Genomic DNA, 17921 nt, shown 5'->3' with positions numbered 1-17921 from the left:
AGAAAAGACCTAGAGATCAGACTGCTGGTCTGCATCCAAAGCTCGGGTGTTAGGGGCTGGTAACACATTGCAGAATGCACCCCGCATACTGGATAACTGATGCTGGCCTTCCTGCTGAGACACAGTCACTGAAGAACAGCTGCAGCTCAGACAGAGGACTGTCTGGCCAAACACTGCTTCTTGATGGCAGTAAATGTTCAGAGGAAAAGGAGAGGAACAGGGCTTGCACAGTGGTGCATACTCCATTTTCCTCTATGCCCTTGCAAATTCCCAATGTCTGCACGTTGGTACTTACAAAAGCAGAAGCTCTGTGTGTTTAACAGTCCCACTACAAATGTAACTTAGAGGTTAGCTTAAAGCACTATGGCTCTGCTGTGCATTTGTGCGGGGCTGGAACCATTCGTTACCCATTATTATTCTCTGGATATAGACAGATAGCAGACACTGTACAGAACAGAGCTACCAAGGGGGTACAAAACTACTTCAGACACCAGTCGGGAGCCAAGACATCACTGCACCTCTTGGAGAAATCTACCAGAAAATTTCTTTTCTCTTTGCTTTTAGACTAATCCAGAAACTAAAAAGAATTATAGCGTCAAGCGGATGTTACCTGGAGTGTCTGCCCAGCCAGGATGCATAACAGAGAAATGGATGTTTCTGTGAGCTTTTGCCCATTGTTCTGTCAAGACAACTTGCTGTCTCTAGGACAGAGCAGAAAGAGCCAGACTAGTATCAAGTTCAATAGCCTGCCCACCAAGTTAGTTCCCAGGGAGATAAGCTACAACCAATGTGCTGTAAATACCAGGATGTTTGTATAGAGCAGAAAATATACCCTTGCTCATCCTGATTGAATTTATTGGATAATTTTTTCAGAGACCACCACGGTCATTGCAATCCATATCCTGGCCACAAGCTTACTTTTTAAAGTGGTTACACTGCTTTTACTGACCACGTCTACTTGCTGCAGAGTGTCGGTAAGAACTAAGAAGGCAGGAAGTGTTTGTCAGCACGAGACAGTTTTCCCCCTTGAGACTTATATCAAATCAAATTCAAGTCTAGCCATGTTCTCTGTGCAAGATGGTATGCACTCACAGGTGCATGCCATCATACTCCTGAATATTATTGCTGGTGCATCTCTGCACGAATTGGATGCAATGGGAAAGCAACAGTGAATGTCAGGCTTTTTGCAAAGCAGATGGTATAAGCTGCCTAGCAAACAAGTGCTGGGCTTTGTTTTCAAAACCATGGACCGTACCTTGTTTTGTGCATACACCATAGTTCCATCAAATGTCCCGTTTTCTGACTGCAAGTCAGATACGTTTAATTTTTGAACTAGCATGCCCCCAGAAGAGACAGTTATCTGTAATCAAATGAATGAAAAGCAAATGAATGAAAAGCAAAACCAGGAACTCCCCACAATTTTGCTCATGCATGCAATGTTATCTTCAGGCCATATTTGGAAGTCCCTAGGGAGCAGGATTCTTCTGCACGCTCTTAGCACTATGCTTGTGCTCATGTGTGGAACATACCTGGAAATGAGGTGGAAGAAAAAATATTTTTAGAAAGTGATTTTCATTCAAAGTGGTGTTGACTCCTCCAGGGAACTTTGTGCTCCTTCCTTTTGAAAAGTAATCAGGAGAAAGAAAATAGCAGGATAGCACTATTTGTAGTTTATATGTTTAGCATTTATCAAATTATTAAAATTATTATATATTTTTATTATCGAATTATATAATTAGGAAACAAGAGATTGTACAAAAACTTCGAAAATTTCATTTAAAAAAGAAGTATCCACTGTCCTACTTTATGCCAAGACCTGTGAGGTTCTTTTAAGCCTGTACTCCTATTACAGGCATTTTGCACTACACTGCAGGAGATGCCTTGCCCCAGGGAAAGTAAAAGGGGAAGTTTCCAAAGGAAGCGTTTTGTACTCTGATTTGCAATGAGGGGTGGAGGGTTGTGGGCAGGAGTTTTACCTTGGAGAAGGAGGTTGTTAGCAAAATCCCAGAGGATTCTCAAGATGCTTACAGCATTATAACTAATCCTGTATTGCTAGCACAGTCAAAGAAATGCTGTCACAAACCAGAAAGTAAGAACAGTAAAACACTGCTTTTCAACAGCATAGCAGACTCACCACTCTGGCATCAGCTTCTTTTTCCAGGAGAGGCAGCAGGGCAGTTGTCAGAATGTATGTTCCTAAAAGACAGAGAAGCACCAACATCAACTTTTCTTTCTAAAAAAGCTTTCTTCTCTCCCAGCCCTTCCCATCACAACCCAAAACCCAAAGTCTACTTCCAAAAATTGATCTGAATTTAATGAAGATACCTTTCTTTTCCCCCCCCCGCTGTTTTACCTGCAATATGCCAACTCAACCTGTAGTGGCCCTCGTTGCTGCATACTTACCAAAGGCACATCGGTTATTTTATAGACTTTTATGTTTATTGTACCCATAAAGCAAACTGCTCACTACATTCAGCCGTGACTCTGAAGGCAAAATAGATCAGATAAGAATTTCCTTGGGGGGGTGGGGTGGGGGGTGGGGGTGATGCCAATGAAGAAACAGGGAATGCATTTCCCCTCCACGTGTGGTAAATATACATGTATCTATGCTGGGTCATGAACAAGAGAAGAAAACTGTGCTTCACGCTTGTGTTTCTTAGAGCCTTGCATATGCACTTGAGGCTTGCCCATTTTTGCCTTCACACTGTGAAATCACTTAGAGTACACTGACACTTTTGATTTGTGTTGCACACAAAAACTGTCTCTTAAATCCCCAGCATGACTATTACAGAAGATAAGGAATCCTTAGGGGGAAAAATATTAATGTTGCATGCCCAAGGCTGAGCTAAGATTACTTGCAGAAACTTAACTGTGTCCTTCCTCACTTTGATCGTGTTCATTTAGCATAGATTCGCACACACCACACAAATATATTCCATTACAGCTGTTACCATGACCAGCAAAGTTTGTTATTCAAAACATTGTTCAACGCTAGTATATTTGATTCAGACACACCTCGTGATGTTTCACCCGCCCAAGTGCAACAACAGGGATTTGGGTTTGGTTTTGTCTCTTCAGAAATGTTTAATTTTTTTCCCTTTAAACCGTATTTTAAAAATTGCTTCATTCAAAGTGAATCTAGCCCCATTTAGTCTAGTGTTTCTGCATCAAGTGTAATACTTCTCTCTTATCTCTTCACAAATGGCTCTAGTTCAACAGTTCTATGTCAGCGATAAACTTTTTCCATGAGCTACTGAGGCCATGTTTTTCACTAGACATGAGGACTTCAGCATGTGTCTTTATAACCTCACTTCCACAGAGGCAACGAGATCACCCAGTTAAAATACAGCATGTTTATAAATATGCTACCAAAATGAAACATGTTACATGCTTGGTGAACAAACCATTCAGTTCCCCCATCAGCCACAGCAGTCTTCATTTTCTCTATATAATCAGAGGAACATCCATATGCACACAATATATGTAAAACCCTGGCAAATCAAACAAAGCAAATGCACAGCAGATGAGTAAACACAGCCTGTCTTCAGCAGAAAACGCAAGCAAAGGCAGTTGCCAGTGAATAATAATCTCCCCTGGTAGAGGCGGGAAGACTGAACGATGACATCATTAGGACAAGAACTACTGCTGATTGTCACGGGAGACTGCTGCGATGCAATAAAAAAATATATAAAAAAAAATCACTTCAGTACAAGCTGAGAGCCTGGATTAAATTTTGATTTGTCATTGACCCTTCAAATGCAAAGTAACATCATGTTTTGGTTAAATAAGCTGCATCTCCTAAAGGCAGAGCTGCAATGCACCAGCTATGGCGATGCTTCATTTTACTGTCCTGCAGATTAATTTAAGCTTTTAAAGGGCTTCATGTTGATTTGTTAGTTCTAAAGGGATGCAAAGATGAATGCATTAACATTGCCTCACTAACAACTGATTTTTGTTTTGTTTTCCAGCTGGATGAGAGAAATACTCAGTGCCAAAAATCCTGCTTATAGCAGCTACAGCTTGTCAGAAGTTTATGTGCTTATTTAAAACCACAGAGTAACTGCAAAGCCAGCATCTCCCCTCTTTCTCAAGTTCATTAAGAATTCAGTAAATCCCACAGAGCCAGAGCACTCCATCTTTTTGCCCCACAAAACCACTTGCAAATTTGCTTTGAGGCAGAGCCCAAAAAGACCAGTTTTGATCTCAGCTTCCTATGCTAAGCACTAGTATCTCAAAACACACACAGATGTGATGCATCAGGCATTAAAACTGAAACATTTAATTTCTCCAGCTACTAAATACTTCACCAACTATTGTCCCCATTTGAAGTGTTCAAACACAAACTCCTTAGTACTTTAACAAATATACTTAGATATTATATGTCCTTGTCCTTGGTCTGTCAGGCAGAACAGCCTGGACAAGAAATTTAGTATAATAATAGTAGAATAAGTATACCTTATTAATAAGGTATATTTCTAGTTGAAATACATCATCATCAATTGAAAACTCCACATTTTTATTCATGCAAAAGCTGGCACACAGTTTGATAGTTACATTTAAACAAACAGGAAGAATGCTAAGTGCAGCAGTGTAGAGGCCTGGCACAGCCACGTACCTCATGGCATGTATTTTGCCAAGCACAGCTGTATTGCAGCACGCAGTAATATAGAAATGAATTTCTAAGTAAAAGAAGAAGCTGCAGATTAATGTGTTGCCTGCCACAGTCCTTATAAAAACATGAACTGCATTACCAGTAAAAAAAAAAAAGCAAAAAAGGAAAATTTTAGTATTTTTAGTTAAAAAAAAGAAAAAAAATTGCAAGGAAAACCAAGGCTGATATGGTAGAAGAAACTATATTTCCCTCTTCCCTGACTCAAGGAAATCAAGACAACATCCAAATTGTATATCCTTTTGCTAATAACTGATAATTAATATCAGTGTACTGGACATCTGCCTTTCCAAAATCAAGACTTCAGCGTTCTAGTATGCTTCCTTGACACAAAAATAATTTTTGCCTGTTAAAGGAGAGACTTCCTCCCACAGAGCTTAGTTAAAAATGGTAAAGCCTATAAAATGTGATTACTTCTTAATTATCACTGTGTTTAAACCATACAGGAATTTTTGAGTTTTCCTTTGGTTTTGGTTTTCTAAATTGTTTAAAAAGACCAAAAGTGAACACAAAGGTGCATGGAGGAAAAGGTGATGATCAACAGCGATGTGCCTTGCAATGAAAGCATTAAGCATTGAGTATCTTGATGATCATGCCCCTCCTCTGAGAGGACCTTCAGGATTCTACCAGAAACAAAGACCTTTTTTCCCCACAAAACAAGAACTGCCACTACTCCAGGGGGATTCTGCAAAAAGTGTGTCCTTGCCTCAAGCAGATACTCTGTAAACAGAGATGCTCAGCCTTGAGGCCACCACGTTTCCTAGTGCCTGTTCCTCAGCAGCTGTATCCACCACGGAGGAGGAACTGAGAGCCCTCTAGGACACACAGCAACTGGGAGCAGGATGTTTCTGTCTGAACAGTTCTCCTGGACTATGGCCCACTTCTTGCACAGGTCTGAGTGCCTGTGGAAAACAGCAGGCTACTTTGAATTACTCACATGACAGAAACTCAAGCCGCAGCCATTCTCTCACACACACCTCAGATCAGATGAGCTACGAGTCTGCAGGGAGCTGTGAGTACACCTACAAGGCAGTGCTGGACATACAGCTGTACTACCTGCGTCTATGACTGTGTGACAGGGGCCAGACTCTTATATATCACTTTTTTTCTACCATCAGAATGTATGTTCTCTACACGGCCTGAAATTTTGACTCCCACTGGTGAAATGGTGGGAGGAAAAAAAATAAATTTGCAGTGAAACAGTTTACAACACTTCCCCTTGAAAAGGAGTATTTGCTGTGCCACAAAGGAGACCAGCAAGATGAATTTGGGAGCTTACTCAGAAGCAGCAGGAATGCAGAAAAGGGTGAGTAACCACCCAGTCCATCACCCCCACATCCAGGATTTCATCTTGCCCTCACTGAACTCTGCTGAGGTGAAGAGTTGACTAGAAAAACCTCACGGAGAAGCTACAGCCCTGTTCTGTGTAATGAGTTTTGACACAGTACTTGCTGGCCATATTTTCTCCAGTTAAAGAGGCTCCTGGGATTGATGCACAATTTCTTTAAAGATAAACATCCTCTCAACATTTGCTTTTCTTTGGAAAAATTCCTGTAGGTTTTATGTCTTGAAGCTGAGCTCACATAATAGGAAATCTTGTACAATACAGTGTAATTAAAACCTTCCTATAAGGATACAGCAACTCAACCATTACACACCATTCAACCGACTCTATCATATGGTAGATTAGACAGCGTGGGTTGTCAGTCTGTGCATTACACATGGCAATTCCAGTAAAAGCAATAAGCACAGCACTTAACGAGAACACAGTTTGTTCATACATACTCCCTCCCAAGTGCTGATCACATTAATATGTTTCATGTTTACTTGCTAAAAAAAAAACACAACAAACCAATAAATTGAATCACCATGCATTCCCTTGTGGCCCATTTTGTAATTGCTTCACTTGCATTGAGATCTTCTCAACTTAGTTGAGTAATCCAATATTGTGCTTTAATTAGCAGCTCCCATTTTTAACTCCGTACAGTGAACTCCCCTGTCAACCTGTATGACCAGTAATTCAGTGGTTTCACAATCACAGAGTGAAATTTTAATGATGTGAGTATAGAAAATGAGCTGCTATGGAGATAAACATTCAATTTGTACATTACGTTATTTAAAAAAAAAAAAAACCAAACCACAAACTAAAAAAAAAAAATTTCAACTGTGAAAAAAGGGGAACAAAAAAAGCCTGTCTGCTTCATAAACTCCTAAATAAAATTACGCTACCTTTCACATGACCTGAAGTAGAAGCTGAAGGGACTCTGTGGAAAACACTGTTGTTAGGTCTTGTGGGAAGGTCACTCTGCATGTTCTTGTGAGACTTGGTTCACTGAGCATCTCACCATCTCCACCAGGGCCCAATGAAAGTGAAAGCTATTCCCGAGAAGGGGGCAGAAGTCTACAGTGTATCAGACACTAGTCTGCCCCACAGAAGGCTACAAACCTTTCTGTACTAGAACATGAAACTAAGCAGAACACAGAATAGCCCTAAGGGCAAATATAAACAAAGACCAAAGGCCGATTTCTCAAATGCTGCTGTTTTAACTCAAGATTTAGCCTGTTAAGACCTGGAAGAATCCTTCGAATTCATACATTTCAGACTTGGAAATCAACCGGGTATCACATATAATAGTAGAACACATACTCCTATCTGCTTTACAGATTTAAAGTGACCCCAAAACCTGTACTTTAAGATTGATTTATAAAGAAGATTATGGTTCCAGCAGAAGTAATATTGTAAAGCCACTACCTGTTTATAACATCAAATTAATTGACGATACAATTACTGCTGACCCTAGTGTCTTGGTGGATTCTAGAATAGTTTTTGCTTGATGTTCTATTTGGCAATTAGTGGTAAATTGTTGGTGAGGTTTTTAATCTGCTAACATTCAGATAAGGGCAGGCAGCCAGCACTACACTCAGTGAAGTTTTCCATCTGCCTGAGCTTTGCAGTATTATTAGGAACACTGTTATTTCAACTGTGAAAAAAGGGGAACAAAAAAAGCCCCTGAAAAAACCTTTTACTGTACAGATTTCAATAGCTCATTCATCTGGTAAAAATTGGTTAAATTGGCTTGCTTTTCTTATGTTCAAGTCTTAAAAAAACCACCCACCCCACCTCCCCCCCAAAAAACCAACAACACACAAGCAAAACCCACCACCACCAAAAAAACCAAAACCCAGAACAAGCTGACATTCTTCCTTGACCTGGTTATCTTTCCAAGCCTTCAGTTTCTGCAGTTGCAAGTAAGAGACCTCCCTGAGTCTGTTTCCTTAGTGCAAGATCAGGAATGAAGATTTTAGTGTACTGTCTCTGAGGGCCAATTCCACCACACTAGTAATAACCGAGAGTGTATAGGAAGAGCTAATGAACATGAAGACAAAATAAAGGTTTACATTTCCCTTGAATTACAAAGCTCAGCTCATAAGGGTTCCTCTGTGTGCTGGGAACCTAGGTTTCAGTACAGACAGTGGATGTGCAATTATATTCAACCTTATCCTTTCATGTAGTACCTCTCATCCATAAGTCTCAAAGCTCTTTAGAAAGAAAATTGGTATCATAGTCTTTTCACAGGTGAGGCTGTCTTGCCAAAGATCAGGCGCTGACCTCATGGCAGATTGACAGCTGGTATCCAAGTTGCCTGACTTCCAAGTAGTTCGGAACACAGTCCATCATGCCACACTGGCTTGTGCGAAGCACCAGTTAGATACACAGGGAAGACGCTGACAAATAACCATACAGGTTAGGCAGTTTGCCGTGGATGGGCTGTACTGCTACAGTAGTAGAAAAACATCTTATTTCCTCTGGCCCTACCCCTTCTTGCACAGAGTAAGTTTATATGGCTATATTATTAAAACATGAGAGTGTGTTAGCCTGAAGAAAAGATGCATACTGGGAGCATCATTTATTTATCTCTGAGTGTGTTTCAGCATCCCCTTGGCTAGTAAGTAGCAATAAAAATGTAACATATATGCCATTTTTCCATGTCAAGCAAGAAGATGTGTTGAGTAAAAGTAAAGTGAGGCAGGCTATGAAATAGAGGAACCAGGATCATTTCAGCTAACTGTCTAATGCTTCAATAAGAACATGCTGCTGCTGCCTCCACTTGCCTACCAATGCTGACAGTTTTTTTCCAAAATGACTGAATACTGCCAGTTTCAATAGTCTTTGTTGGGAGTTTTACTAAAACAAGTAAAATAAAATAAATTTAAAAAGAAGGTGTTGACTCAGAAGTCTGCAAGTCTCATCAGAAGAAATGACTACTTGTCACTGCCCACCTCCTGTGTAGATACAACCCTGAGTACAAGGCCTGCCCGCAGGAGGAAACGTAAGGGCAATAACACACAAACTAAAGGATACACAAATAAAATATGCCCATCAGGATTGGCAGCTTCCCAGGAAATCTGCCCACATTACCCCAAGCCAGTTGCTCAGTTTCATAGTGAAGGTGTGATTCAACCAGCAATGCGCCATTTCAGACTCATGTCTGGCTATTGCTCCCACATTACAGTCTAAGTGCTCCAACAGCTATTCTGCTCTCTGTACCTTCACTGAGCTCCAGCAATCAGAGCAACAGTTCTTGGGGATCTAGCAGGGAAAAAAGGTAAGATATTTCATGTGACAGTAACAATAGAAACACGAGCAACCACACGGCATTTGTGCCTGAGCCTCATTTTAAGGATGCTAGGCACCAGCACAGATACAGCTGCCACTGCCTGCTCAAAGCAGTTTAGTTTGATCTTGAATGTCAGACAAACTACACAAAACCTGAACTACCAACCTGCATTTTGCATTTTCACAACCTTCACCCACCTGCTTATTCCAACACCACTAGAGAGGACTCTGCACCTCCTGTTTCAGTGAGCCATCCTCAACTACCCAGCCATGGGCATTTCACATTAAGGGAAGTTTACTTTATATTCTAACTAGGATTATTTTCTTACATATTCATCTTACCCACCAGGGGCCTTATGCATTCATCTGTGTCCCTTTATGTCTAAGAAAAGATTTGGATATAAAGTATGTTTCACAAGACAGATAGATCAATTAGAACTGAACTCTAACACCCATTATACTCGAAAACAGACTAACAAGTCAGTCAAGAGGAAAATATTCCTAGACTGGATTTAGAAGTGCCACAGCATTTCAGACACCTAAATGAGCAATTCTACAGCTTATATAAATGTTAATCAGATATCAGATACAGAATTCAAAGACTCTGCCCTGCATTTAAAGCATGTTATATTTCAGAGTCTTGCATTCTTAGATAGTTACAACCTACACACTCCTTTGCTAGACCAGAGCTAAGATCCAAGGGTAGAAACAGACAGTGGAAGAAAGATGGAAGGAACACCCTGTATGTGAAGATCTGAAAAAAGCATTAAGATTATTCCACCTTATTTCTGCAGAAATCAGGCAGTCATGAGTTACTGCTTCCATGCTGCTGCCAAGGCAGACAACTGCAGATTTTCAAAAAAGGGGTCTGGGTCTCGAGCCCATGTCACCCTTCAGGCATTACCTTTTCTGGGGAAAGAGGCAGAGAGGGGAATTTAGTTTGTTCTCTCAGACCACATTCTAGTTTACAGCCAGCCTATGTACCAGCCATATCTAATTTAGCCAAGTTTTTCTCTGGGAACCTATAACCTATAACTGATACAGAAATAACTTCTTCAAAGCGAAGCACACCCAAAGGTACCTAGTGCTTAGGGAAATTGCTTAACACAGGATCTACTCTGACAGGCCTTTCTCCATACAGCTTTCTCCTACTATAACTCCAGCAGATGTGATTTATTACCCCATCTCTGACTTTGAAGAAAAACTCTTGCAATTTGTTGATAGCATTGGTCCTTCACGTGTGTCTGACCTGCAAGCACAGAAACTTTTCCCTGCAGACAGGCCCTTCCCACTCAACCAAGTTCTAAAAGCTTCAAAATTTAATCCTTATTGTTGCCTAGACAGAACCTGTCTCCGCAAACAACCTGGGCCTTGTCTGAACTCTGCAGAAAAGTTGGACAATAGAGGATGACTTACCTGTCTCACCTTATCTGCTCAAATGTGCAATTACCTCCTCGACCTTTCTATACATTCATGCAGCAAGTGATATACAGATGAATAAAGGAGATCTATATGTAACATTCCTAAAAGATAATACAGGCATTTTCCTAGTTCACTACAATCGTAATTCTGCTTCCTCTGTGCAGCTGTATATCTGTTATGAGGCTGATTTACAGCTGGGAAAGCAGAACTTGCTGCTTCTACTTGTGTTATAAAATCTAATTCAAGTGATGCACAGTTCCTCAGAAATTAATTTCCTTAACGTTTAAAACTAAACCAAAACTTGCTTTCATGTTCATACTGTTGCCTTTGTTTGACTCTGCTTCTCTCTGGAAGAACTGCACCTTCGCACATCACTAGATTTTTGTTTGAAAGACCACAGGGGGGTTAAACTAACTTAAGGTGAATAAATCTCTCAAGGTAGAAGTGCTCGCACTTCTAGCTAGGGGAAATATGATGGCAAAATAAAATTAATTTTGAATGTTGTCCATAAGAAACAGAAGAATGTTAGCAGAAGATTAACTTGAAGAAAATGAATCTGTGCCTTTATACTTGAATTAATTGTCAGTTTAATGTAGTTAGACTTGCAGAAAAAATAAGCTGTATGCACCATATCAGTTAAGCACAATACATTTATACATAAAAATGTTAGTTTTCAGAAGTAAATAGGAGTTAAGGAAGCAACACAGGAAAAAGGCTAAGAATAAAACCCAGCAGTGGTTTCCAGGCTATATTAGTTCTATAAATGCCTGATCTTTATAGCCTAAGCTTCCCCCTTCCTCATCCCAAATACTGATGAACAGGAGGAAGATACAGAAACAAAATTCCGCCTTAATGTGTCACTTCTAAATATATAAAAGACAGTCTCTTGAGAAAGCCACCTACCCTGCATGGAGGCAGAGGGGGGAAAAGAGAGTGTCAGGACTGTCAGCTGATGCAAGTACCACAACTCTCTTTGCAAGAGGTGCAGCTTTCAGCTCTACAGATATTAGTGGTAGCAGACGGCTCTTCCCACTGCTGGCTGGCTGTTTGCTCACATCTTTTCCACAGCTTTTGTGGGGGAACGTTTCACTTTGCTCATTGTCTTCCCTGCTCATCCACATCTCTCCCTTCCCATTTGCTTCCCTCATTTTGTCCATGTTATACCTTCACCACAGAGTTCATGGGGTATTCCCATTATATGTGGAGTGCCTAAGACTTACCCAGTACTGCTCAATCATTTGACTAGGTGTTGCATCTGTTTGAGAGTATCCAGGGCACTATATAAGGCACAGCCTTCCTACACAGTGCCTCTGTCACATCAAACAGGGCTGATCAAGCCTACTGAAACATTTGAATGTCTTTTTAAACATCTGAACATGCTCCAAGCTCTATCCAAGCCATAGAAGCACACTTATTAAAAAGAGAGCATCATTAGCAGCACTGCTTGGAACAAAGTTCCCTAGCAAATTTCAGAATCAATTTAAGTAAATTTATCTGCATTTGTCCACTGCTATGCTAAATAAAGTCACTGATATGAGAACAAGTGAAAGAAATGGAGAAATTAACAGAACTAAAATGAAAAAAGACACTCCAAACTAGCTGTAATATTTCTTTTCCTTTCCTGCTTCTTCCCTGTCATAGCAATGGTATGCTCCCTCTTTGAGCAGGAATACATAACTCATGAACCCAGATGTAAAAAACCATACTTGCATAATCAAATTAAGTATATTTCAGAACTAAGCCTTCAATACTCACCCAAAGTGTTTGTTGCAAAGTTTTTTTCAAGTCCATCTTCAGTTAATTCTCTGTTATTCACCATACAACCTGCATTGTTGACCTGTAAGACAACTCTTGTAAACAAAAATGTATCTACACAAATATCTACAAACAAATTCACACATACAAGCAGACCATGTTAGTTTGCAACATAAAGCTACAAACTGTTTTAATAAATCTTGCTACTCCAAATCACACTACTCTGTTGATGACCATAAAGGTTCTTTACAAAAAGAAGGATCTTCAGAGAAATGGCTCACCACACATGGTAGTAAACAAAGAGCCAAGTCCTCTTCACGCCTTACTCCATGTTTTTAAACTTCTCTCACAGAAAGTAATATGCAAGTTTTAGAGCAAATATTAGAACGTAAATAAGCAGTGTAGTTTTAGTCTCATCTAAGAGACAGCACTGACCCCACATCACCCACACTAATGGTCATGTATTCTCCATTAAGGGAAAATTCACTGTGGGAAGCTGTGCAACGTGCAGTAGAATGGCTCACAGGAACTCCCATCCTCAGCAAATTAAAATAATTAGCTCCAAACTTGGCAGATTAGCCAGGCCAGCAGGCTGCTGCATCCTAGTTAGCCCTGAGAAGGGCACAGCTAACCAGCAGAGGTGCTTCACATTGACTTTGTGCCCTGGTTGTAGGGACCCCAGTTTTTCTGTCTGCCTGGCAATCCTGAAGATACCCCGTCTGACTCACACGTTGCTAAAACAGCACTGCACCACACAGCTGGATGCATTGTAAGGTAAAACTTCATGAACAGCCAGAAGTTTGCAAGCTATGTGTAGCTAGCACATTCTCAGACACAATTCTTTCTTTGCTCCAACATCCAGAGGAACCTCAAGCTTTACCTTCCCACCTCAAAAAAAGAAATACACATCATTCACTGCCACTCCTCAAAAGCTGTTTTCCCATTTCCATCAGAATTTCCTCATCTAGCAAGCACCAAAACAACTGCTCCAGATGCCTCAGTTTTAGTACAGCACCCAGAGCAAATTTTCACTGGTAAATAAAGGGGAAAGTGTACTGAGCCCTTACCAGCCATGATGCTTAACTGTTTGCTCTCTCCCTGGCTCTGTTTTAGACTGGTCTAACTTGACTTTCTATAAAAGTTTAATGTTTAAGAAAGACTAGCTTTAAGAGGGACAAAGTTATTAGTAATGAAAGTCAAACAGAAAACATATGGTAAGAACCTCAAAAGATGCAGCTAAAAAATTACTGCTTGTCTCTTTTTTTGTAGCATATCTCTGTATGTGAGCTAAGAACGGACAAGAGCAAACAGACCATGGAGACTACTGCAAACGCATTTAGAGAAAACCAAGCAGAGAATTTTGAGCCAAGTTGTGAAATCTACACTACCAGTTGGACAAATTCATAGGCTACACACACCAAAGACAGACACATGATTTAAGTATGCAAACTTACCAACACATTTAATTTATGTTCATTTTTGAATTTTTCAGCAAACTTCCAGATTTCTTTGGGATTAGATAGATCCACAATATGGAAGAAGATATTCTAAAGGAAAAAAAAAAAAAAAAAAGTAAGTTACAATCAACAGGGACAGTGAAGAGACCCTGCTCACTGTTAAGGCCTGCCTAGGTGAAAAAGTATCTAAGCAGTATGAAAAAATCTCTCTAGAACACAACTAAAACACTGAGGTTAACATGCACAACTAGGAAATCTAATTCTAGCCCTTAAAACATGTTTAGTGACTTGGTTCAGTTGCTTCTGAGCCATAGCTTTAATGCTGAATTTATTAAGAGAGCCCTACTTAGATAAATGTATGTGACAGTCAGGCATAGCAGAGAACCAGAAAAATATTGCAAAGCTTGCAAAATTTCTGTTTTAACAAGTCATACAGCAACTTTCTCTTCAGCTGAAAGCAACTTTCCAAAGAAATGCTCAAGGTCACAGGATCAGAGAATAATTTAGGTTGAGAGGGGTCCTCTGGAGGCTGCTTGGTCCCGCTGCCAACTCAAGGCAGGTAACTAAGATCAGGTTGTCCAGAAAAGTTTTATTTCCAAAGATGGAGATTCACCAGCCTCTCTGAGCACCATGCTCCAGTCTTTGACCACCCTCATGGTAAAAAAAAATCTGCCCTACTATCTAGTCAGAATTTTGCCCTGTTACAACGTGTGTCTGCTACCTCTTGTCCTTTGACTGCAGACCTCCAAAAGAAGCATGGCACTGCCTTCCCTACACCCTCCCATCACGGGGCTGTACACTACAGTGTGTACCCATCTCAACCTTCTCAACACTGAATGAGCCAGTCCTCTTAGCCTCTCCTTATACATCACACGTCCCATCTCCCTAGTCACCTTGGCAGCCATCTGCTTGACTTGCTCCAGGACATTGATGACTTCCTTGTCCTGGGGAGCTCAAAACTGAGCACGGAACTCCTCCTGTGGTCTCACAGTCTTAATGGAGAGGAAAATGCACTTCTTTCAGCCTGCTGGCTACACTCACATTCATGCAGCCTGGGGTGTGGCTGGCCATCCTTGCCCCAGGGCACACTGCTCACTCAGGGACAACTTGAAACTCTCAGGTCCTTTTCTGCAAAGCTGCTTTCCAGCCAGCTAGTCCCAACCTGTACTACTCCATGGGGTTACTCCATCCCAGGGCAGGATTGTGCACCTGCTCCTGGTGAACTTCATGAGGTTCATGTCAGCCTATTTCGTCACCTGTTAAATCCCTCTGAATAGCAGCCCTGCCCCCCAGCTCCCTCTCCTCATTTAAGACCTGCAATCCGATAAAGATTGCACTTCACTCCGTCCAAGTTGTTAAAAGAGATGCTAAACAGGTTTTGCCCCTGTACTGACTTGTGGGGGATGTCACTAAAAAATTTTAACAGATCAGCTTTTCACTGTTGATTGTCATTTTTGAGCCAAATGTTCCACTTTTCCCCCCAGCTTGTTATCCACCAGTTCAAACAACATGTCTCCAAACTGGCTACAAGGATACTAGACCACGTAAAAAGCAAAGTTAAGGAAAGAGGCAAGCACTGCTCTCCTCTTGCCCACAGGCAGAGTCATCTCACCAAAGGCAGCAATCAGGACAGTCAGGCCAGGTTCGCCCTTTACACGCTGTTTTTTCCACAACTACCTTTCTGTCTTTCATGGCTTCCACAAGGATTTGCTCCATAGTTTTCCCAGGGACCAAGGTGAGGCTGACCAGCCTGTAGTTCCCCAAATCCTGCTTGCCTTTTTTGAAGGCGAGTGGTTTGTCTTTTTTCCAGTTAACGGGAAGCATCTCCCACTTTGAGGAGGTTTCCCATGAAGATCAACCATCTTTCTCAGTGCCTTTTGCTCCTCATGGCTGCCTCCCATGGGATCCTGCCAACCAGGTCCATTAAAAGACAAAATCTGCTTTTCTAAAACCAAAGATTGTAATTCTACTCATTCTTCTCACCTGTCTCAATCTTATATTCCAGTCTCATGGCCACTTCCACCAAGACAGCAATTCAAGACTACTATTCATAGCAGGTCCAGCAGAGATCACCCGTAGCTGGCTTGTCCAACACTCATAAAAAAATTGTCCTCAATGCTCTCCAGAAATCTCCTGGACTGTATCAGGGTGGTTCAAGTGCTCCATGGCTACCATGACCTGTGATGATGGGGCTTCCCTAGCCTTCTAAAAAACCACTCTGTCTACTTCCTCTACTTCATCAGGCAATCCGTAGTAGACAACAACCACAATGTTATCAACATCGATTCTGACCTATGTGCCTTACCCATAAGCTCTCAACTGGCTTATTACCCATTTCAGAGCAAAGCTCCATGCATTCAAGCCATTTCTTTGCGCAGAGCACAAATCCTCCACCTTGTCTTCCCAGCTTGCCTTTCTAAAAGGGCCTGTATACAACCCATTCCAGCACTCTAGTCATGTCAGCCATATCTCTCTAATCCCAGTGAGATCACAGCTCTGCAACTGTGCATGGATTCCTGTGTTTCCTATGCCAGAAGCATTCATGTACAGGCATCTGAAATGGGCTCGTAGTCACGCTGCTTTCATACAAAAACTAAGATTCTCCTCCATGTTCTGTCCCCTAGACACGTAACCACTGTCGCCATGACTCCACTGGGCTTGGTCACTATCCCCCAGTGAAACCACTTTAAAGCCCTCCTCACTAGCTTAGCACACCTGTTGGCAAAGATACTCTTGCTCCACTTTGCCATTCCTGCTCAGCAACGCTCAAGAGGTCATAAAGGCCAAAACCAAAGTGACACCAGCTGCACCTTCAGGGTGTCTGTGCTCCTGCACAAGCCCTTTGCTTTCACTGGAAGGATTTAGGAGAGCATTACTTGAGCCCCCATGCCCTTTATCCTCTATAAGGCACTCTTGATTAACTCAGGGTCACCCCTCACAATGTCATGGGTGCCCATGTGGTTGGGCAACAAGAGATACTGGCCAGAGGTCCAAATGAGCCTCAGCAGCCTCTCCACAACACCATGGATGTGAGTCCCTAGCAAGTGACAAACCTCTCCAGACATCGAGCCAAGACTGCAGATGGGTGCCTCCAACCCCCCCAGGGAGGGAGCCTCCAACCATTATCACCCACCACTTCCTCCCAGTGCTGACAACAGTTCAGGCTCATCTGTCTCCACACTTCCCCTGACAGAGCTTGTTCTTCCTTATCTGTTACCATGGCACTATACCTATAAATGCACATCTGCTGGCAGATAACAAGCCTGCCTTGTGTTGCCAGCAGTCACAAGCTTCCATTCCTCCCCATCTTGGGAGTCTCTATCCACTGCTTATTCAAGCACAGTTTCTATCTGTCCCTTCTGTGCAATGTTGGGGTTTGTGCTCTTCCACCCTCTGCAAAGACCTTGTCAATATCCTGTTTCTGTTCGCTATGGGTATGCAGCCTGCTCATCTCCTGCCGTTGCTTCACCCAGAAGCCCAGCACCTCAACAGCAGAACCCAACCGATAAGGCCACCGTCATGCTCCACCCCAGGCTCAGGGAGAAGTACCAGTGACTCCCTGCAGCCCAATATCTGCCACATCATTCCTCTGGAGCTCTGTCTGGGCCAGCCTCCCATGTGCCAGGCACAGCTGCTCCAACCAGGGCAGGAGAGCACACTTCCAGGTGCATCACTGCACCCACTCCAGCTGTCTCAGTGTTGGGTACCTTCTGCAACCCCTTCCGTGCTAACTGCTGCATTAACTGCTAAGTCCTTGTTAGCCACCCCATGTCACAACAGTCTTGCAATGTTTTGACATACTTATGACCAGGAATGTGGATACAATAGAACAAAAAAAGGAAAAGCTTGACATAGAGCAAATTTATAATTTTCTAAACCACTAAAGCTAGAAATATCGCCTCTCTCCAAAACATCACAAACCTTTTACTGTTTGTTACAAGCAATTCTCTTGCTTTTTGCAGATTTGTGTTCTACCTACCTAGTACAAGCACAGTGGCAT

The 17921-nt window shown here is 41.8% G+C and overlaps 1 protein-coding gene across 3 annotated transcripts in view; it reads right to left on the bottom strand.

The window, feature by feature from the left end:
• Positions 1-17921, bottom strand: part of DHRS12 (dehydrogenase/reductase 12) — a 28244-nt gene that overhangs the window by 3851 nt on the left and 6472 nt on the right. For 2 of the 3 annotated variants that reach the window (XM_055701476.1, XM_055701478.1), the window contains 5 exons: positions 13919-14011; positions 12465-12546; positions 2135-2196; positions 1256-1360; positions 611-701 (listed from right to left, as the gene is read on the bottom strand). In XM_055701476.1, coding sequence (XP_055557451.1) covers positions 611-701; positions 1256-1360; positions 2135-2196; positions 12465-12546; positions 13919-14011 — 433 coding nt within the window. The remainder of the gene's footprint in view (positions 1-610; positions 702-1255; positions 1361-2134; positions 2197-12464; positions 12547-13918; positions 14012-17921) is intronic. The other variant, XM_055701477.1, reaches the window with a different exon arrangement.

This window comes from Falco cherrug, chromosome 2, assembly GCF_023634085.1.
Source record: "Falco cherrug isolate bFalChe1 chromosome 2, bFalChe1.pri, whole genome shotgun sequence".
In the NCBI taxonomy this organism is placed as follows: domain Eukaryota; kingdom Metazoa; phylum Chordata; class Aves; order Falconiformes; family Falconidae; genus Falco; species Falco cherrug.
This window is presented reverse-complemented; position numbering and strand designations above follow the sequence as displayed.